Source organism: Penicillium waksmanii, assembly GCF_028829765.1.
Source record: "Penicillium waksmanii strain IBT 27052 chromosome Unknown utg000002l:1.0-3326099.0:1.0-3328782.0, whole genome shotgun sequence".
Classification (NCBI taxonomy): domain Eukaryota; kingdom Fungi; phylum Ascomycota; class Eurotiomycetes; order Eurotiales; family Aspergillaceae; genus Penicillium; species Penicillium waksmanii.
This window is the reverse complement of record NW_026643249.1, coordinates 2,474,859-2,481,319: the sequence shown is the minus strand read 5'-3', so window position 1 is coordinate 2,481,319 and position 6,461 is coordinate 2,474,859. Positions and strand designations below refer to the sequence as shown.

Genomic DNA, 6,461 nt, shown 5'->3' with positions numbered 1-6,461 from the left:
TGATCGCGATTCTACTCTTCTCATTCATTTGAAACGAGACAGGTACAAGGCTATTGGGGGAAGGCTTTCATTATTTGATTCAAATTTGGATCTCTCTATACACCCATTGGATACGAACGCTCATCCAGCCTAAATCTTCCAAAAAGGTAAATTGGAAAAATTAAGTGAGCTTTCTTTTTAGTGAAATACAATGTTTGGTACCTGTGTCAGAGTTTTTGTATTTAATTATTTATCTTAAAGCCGCCGGGGGCGTTGACCTTAGTTGTAGGTGGTTGTTAATTATCCGGAAGCCTCTTCAGTAGTTTGTTATTTCTGTAGTAGGTGTTTATATGTTAATGTTAAGAGGGCTGGAGCTACTCACTTCCCTGTAGTATCTATTTAAATAGCAAAAAAAAGTAAAAGTAAAAGTAAAAGGAAAAAGAAGAGAAAGATATACACCTTGTGTGATTATTGCGAATGTATCACAATTATGCTAGCTTTTATCCTGGCCCGCCAGTTTCTTACCTAGGTACTATATTGAGAATAACCGCATTACTTATGTTTCCTAGACTTTTGTCAATTATAAAGAAACTGTAAAACGTGGGTTATGGTTAGTTCTTATCAACATAGGCGTTTATGTGACTCTGAAAAATCTTACATTGGCCTATGTCTCCTAAATGAATCATCTTCTGCAACAATGCTGAGCTGAGTTGTGACCTAAGAATATCAATAGGCAATGAGTTAATATTCGGTACTAGATTGTTAGTACTGAAGCAAGATCCTGCAATATTAGGGCTGGTGTCGTCACTGAGAAGGTCTTTGTAATTGCAGATAAGGATTCCCTTCTGAGTTGGATTTTTTTTTTTTTGGATGGTGAGGCTGATTAGAGGCTTTTTGTATGAACTTTGAGAGGAACCTCTATCGGTATCCTAAGAAATGTTCTTGTATTTATCGCTTTTGTCCTGCTATTGACCGGCTTCTCTAATGAAAGACGAGTCGCCATGATAGACTTTTGTATTGTTGGACTGATTGGTAGAGCTAGCAAGAATATATTTTGCTTTGCTTGTGGCCGCTAGGAACTGTTAGCTGGCTAGTCACCTGGGCAGAAATGAGTGAAGTGGGTCTGAAGAAGACTTATAATAGATTTTGTTGTATAAATGCGTTGATTCTTCCCCAGAAATTTTACAACTAGGCTGTTACTTCCTTTCTGTCGCTGAAGATCACTATTATCAGTATACTATTGCTTCGTATCCGACGAAAGCTGTTTGCTACCCTCTTCCTGCGTATAATCGAATTGACATCTATCTGTAACTTTAGCTGTATTTGTAAGAGCCAACTTTGCTTCTTTTACGGTATTTTTTTATTCTGAGTCTGTCTTGTACGATTCGTCGATAATGAACGCCTGCCAAGTCGTGCTTGCTAGAAGAAGGCCTAGCATGGAAAGCTTTATTTTGTGATGTAAGCTTGGGAGGGCTACAAATCTCTCTCTAAGAGATGAGTAAACATTATCAGCTGTTCTATTGGCCTAGATAAGAATAGCTGGCTCTCTTATAATTGTGCATTGAGACCACTCGTACGATCAATACTCTAGGTTTTTCCTTGGCCAGATTCACCTCCGGGACGATCCCATGGGGGCCATTTGCATCAATTCTACCTTCAAGTGAAGGATCGACAGGCATTTACTATTTGGCCCCTCGCTTCCGGGACGATCCCATGGGGGCAATTTGCATCAATCCTACCTTCATGTGAAGGAACAACAGGTAGTTTGTATTTGGCCCAAGGCCCCAAGTCTTGGCCCCAGGAACAACATCAGTACTACGGAGTAGCTATGTATGCAAATCTACTGTTACATGCTTACGAAGTATAGATTCCTCCTTGGGAATAAGATCAACAGGCAACAGCAGTAGACAGTCACTTATCGGAAGATTTGAGACCCTGTGGTAACTATCCGTAGCCATGTTTACCAACCGCTCCGGTGCTGTGGGTACGCTGTGGATAAGAATCACTCTCAACAGTTGGTATTCTAGCTCATGATACGACTTGGTATCTACTAGACGAGGCGATGCAGGATCCATCCTACATTGATTCTTCACCTGTCCTCAAGAAACCCTTGAGAATTGACCCCTGGGGGGCCAGGGGCCAGGGGCCAGGCTGGGGCTGCCACTATTGCAGATTTGGGGGGTCATGACAGGGGGCTGGACTTGGTCTACAGAGTATAGCTTAATCCTTCACAGCAGCTTTGGCCCTCTTCAATATAATAGTGAGGGGCCTTCAATCTTGTCATCACTTGGCAGTATCACTCGGCACTTGGCGAAGAGATCTGCGCGACGGAAACAATCCTTCGTACTTTTTATATGTAGTCATTCCTATACAGTGGCCCCACTCCGTCTTGAGGCCCTGTTTCATGGTAGTATTCATCGTATCTCATGATTTGGCCCCAACCGGGACATTTTGTATAAATGACTTGCACTTGGTCCTCCGGGCTCCCCCATCAATGAAGCCCCGTCAGCGACCCAATTCTCCCGAACATGGCTATCAAGGACAGTCTCTTGTTGGTGCTTCCCTTCTTGTATGGAGCTAGCGCGGATTGGACCACGACAGTCCATACCACGCTTGTTGTCCCCAACACCGTTACTCCTGTCGTTGACTTTGTGACACCTCCGCCGGCAATATCAACGCCCTCATCGTCAACTCGAACCCCATTGCCATTTACGTTTGACCATGAAAAGAGCCATAAGCTGAAGCTCACCTCCGTCGTCACTGTGCCTAACGGCCAAATTCCCACTATTCATTTCAGTCTCATCACCTCGTCTACCAACACTAGGGCCGTTGACCCATCCGTCACTTCATCGACTCAACCCGCCGGGGCAGGCGGAGGCTCAGAGACCGAGGGATCCTCTGATACCACATACTCAGGCCCAACACCTGCCCTTACAGACTCAACTGGACCAAATGCCCCAGGCTCCTCTCCTGCTAGCTACACAATCTCCAAGCCACTCATCCCTGGTGGAACTACTACACGAGGCTCTGCAGGTAGAACGTCAAGCTCTGGACTAACTATCCCAGACTCAACCGGATCAAATGCAGCAAGCTCCCCTCCTAATGGACGCACAAGCTCCAAGCCACTCATACCACATGGCTCTACGACTTCAGACTCCCCAAATAGGCCTATAAGTACAAAGCCAGATGGCGTAGGCTCGGCTGCTTCAGGTTCAGCTGCCTCAAGCTCCACTCATCCTGGACCTTCTGGTGGAAGCACAACTTCAGACTCCTCAAACGAGTCATCCAGTTCTCGGCCTAATGGTCCGGATTCAACTGGCTCTAATGCGTCAAGCTCCAAGCCACTCATCCCTAGTGGATCTACGCCATCAGGCTCTGTAGCTGGAACCTCAAGCTCTACCCCGGAAATCTCTGCAAGTAACTCAGCATCAACAACTTCAACACCTCTTTTAGATGACACATCAACAACCGATGGAACATCCTCTAGTCGGCAGAAAACCACCTCTGGGCAGACTCCTTCAAGTGGAGACCCAGATTCCACCACGACAGGCCGTCCCAGCTCAATACCGTTTGTGAATCCATCTGATCAGGTTTCCTCGGTGGATTTGGCATCCGAATCCGCTATAACAGAGGCCACAGGCAGCGATTCAGCTATCGCCGTTTTTGCACCAACAGCATCGCCGTCTCGGGAAGAATGGGCTACTATTCCGACTACCACTGAAACTGGAAGCGCAGCTACCACTAGCTCTGATACCCCCATTGCCATTCTTCTGAGCAATCCTTATAACAATATCGATGATCTCAAGAAGGACTCAAAAAAATATAAAGACCACATCAAAGAGATTGACGATAAGACTTCTGAATATCTCTCCAAAACAAATTTCGATACAAGCAAAACCCCCTGCTCAAGCTCCAAAAAAAGATCTTTGGCAAAAAGAGGTCTTTTTGATGCTGTTGCCAATATCGCAAAGGAAGCTGTCGATGCTACCGTGGATACTGCTGAGGATATCGCTAATTCTGCGCTCAGCTGTGTGGCGCCGATTATTCATGACATAAAAGATGTGATTCCTGACGATGTCGACGGTATAACCCCTGAAATTGAGGATCAGGTCAAGAAAGGCACTGAGTATCTTGATGAAATCGGTAATATCGTGGAGAATATGAAGGAAAAGGACAGCGATCGACATACATCGGAATCTCAATCTGATTCCTCAACATCTGAATCAACGACAGCTACTTGTACGTCAAGTACTACATACTCCGATTGTACCTGGGACACAGTTGTCAGTCAAGTGCCTCACTCAGATACTACTACAATTAGTGTAATTACCAGTACCGAGTCATGCACAACAAGAACTGCCTGTGAAGCTACCCCGACCACATTTGAAACAACATCCACGTTGAAAGCATGTACTCGTCGTCCTAGAAACACATCTAAGCCCTCAACCACAGCCACTGGTGACGGTGATACCGCGACACCTGGCGCTGGTGGCTCTACAGCTTCAACTCTAACGGCGCCTATGACATCTCCAAGATCATCAACCAAAACAACAAGGGCTTCTGACAGCTCCGCCACCACCACCACAGGACCTAAATGCAGAATGAATCATATTGTTAATCAAAAGGCCAGCGAGGAGTATTGTGTTTTCGACTGCTCAGACTATAGCGGTACATATGTGACTGCCAGTTCCACATCCGGTCAGAAGGACTGGAAATTATGTCCCTACTCTCAACCTCCTTCAGACCCGAATCTGTCATGGAAGCCAGATAATAAGGGTTCCTTTACTACGACAGCCGAAGATGGCATCGTCTACTCCTGTGACGACTCTCGCTACCTTGACAATAATGTCGGAAAAGCCAAGTCCTGTGTGACTTCGATGGAATCTATTACTCAGATTACCTCCATATATACGGCATACACTGCCTCCCTGGAATCGGAAGCATCCGCATCGCGATCCAGTGTTAGTGCTTCGAAAGCGAGTGCATCGAGTGCATCAGCGGCGTCGGCAGCATCAGCGTCAGCATCAGCCGCTGCTGCTACCCCGAGTAGCTATGTTTTCATTTCCCAGATATCAAACACTGGTTTAGGCCTTGACTCAGGTGGACCGCCTGGTTATGAAGTTTACAGCAGTGAATATTACGACCCCTACATTTGTGATCTTAAAGTTATTGGGTCGGATACCGATTTTGGAGACAGTCCACCAGATCTTGACATTGATGGTGGAGATTTCAAGGACTGCAAGTATGACAGTGACAGTGACACCGTGGAGTGCGACGATTTCAGTCTGCCCTGTAGTGATGATGATGATTATACAGAAGAACCTTCCACGAAAAACTGTGACTCTACAGTCGTGCGTGTTTGTCATCGTGACATATAAACAAACAGCTGGTTAGAGGATTTTCTCGTTTTGAATACAGTGATCAGATACAGAATGGACTTAGGAAGACCTCCTTGAAAACTTTCTACTATTGCCCAGGACAGTCTGATGAGATGAAACATATGATGCGTTCTAAGATAGACCTGATTATTCGGGTGCTCGGAGAAGGAGAGAAACTGTGGTGGAGTATCCTGATTGATATAGGGTGATGGCTAGACGTAATAAGGCCCTTTTCCTCATTGAGAAAAAATGTTATCAGGCGACGGTCTACATCGTAGGGATCGTCACTAAGTTTGAGGTCCATGGCTCACTCTAGGAACCGGAGTTTGAGTGACCATCTACACTTTTGCTGGGTACGAAAGCCGTTACTTATCTCAGGAAACAGGAGGGAATGGACAGTCGAACGGGAGCCAATTTCGTTGCCAGAGGGTTGATTATGGGTGCTGGGTGGGTGCAAAATAGAAAAGCGGCCATTTTCGGCGTCGATTTCACAGGTCCTCATATTCTAGTTGTAATTATCTAATTAATTTGTCTAAAATCTTCGTCTTCGATGTCGGTCCCGAGATCTTAACTACCAACCTAACTACCACGGAAGTCAATCGGTGTTTGAAGCTCAACAAAGCCCGAGGTGAAAAGGGAACCCGTGTTGTAAATCAAGAGAATTTATCCCTTTATTACGTAGGCCAGTTGAGTGAAGGGCTGAGCATTCCTCGAGCATTTACTTACCCCTTGCATAGCCAGAATCGTGGTGTTCCTATCTCGCAGGCTTTTGCCTCGTAGGAATGGATTAAGAACCTTGGAAATAGGATAACATAGATAACAATTCAACATGTAATAAACACAAGAGCTGCTCTATGAATACGTGAACCAGTTTGGCTGAGAGAATCGGATCTCATGAGAAACATGTGTCCAGCAAACCTCGCCGAAGTGAAAAGGGCCATAGCGGTATGTCAAGCACAAACGAGATGATCGGAAATATAATCCGATTTCCCAGTCTTCCGCATTCCGAATGATTCAGAAAGTCCTATGGCTGGTCAATGCAGGCACTGTTGCCCCTCTCGACTGAGGTGAAACCCCTGGAATCCTAGGCTGGCCAAACGAAGT

At 45.6% G+C, this 6,461-nt stretch overlaps 1 protein-coding gene across 1 annotated transcript; it reads left to right on the top strand.

Annotated features, from left to right (window-relative positions):
- Positions 1-2,507: 2,507 nt before the first annotated feature.
- N7481_002617 (uncharacterized protein) lies at positions 2,508-5,357 on the top strand (the record flags this gene model as incomplete). Its single annotated transcript, XM_057261836.1, has 1 exon — positions 2,508-5,357. The coding sequence occupies one exon, from the start codon at positions 2,508-2,510 to the stop codon at positions 5,355-5,357; it is 2,850 nt and encodes a 949-aa protein (XP_057126768.1).
- Between the last annotated feature and the right edge of the window lie 1,104 nt (positions 5,358-6,461).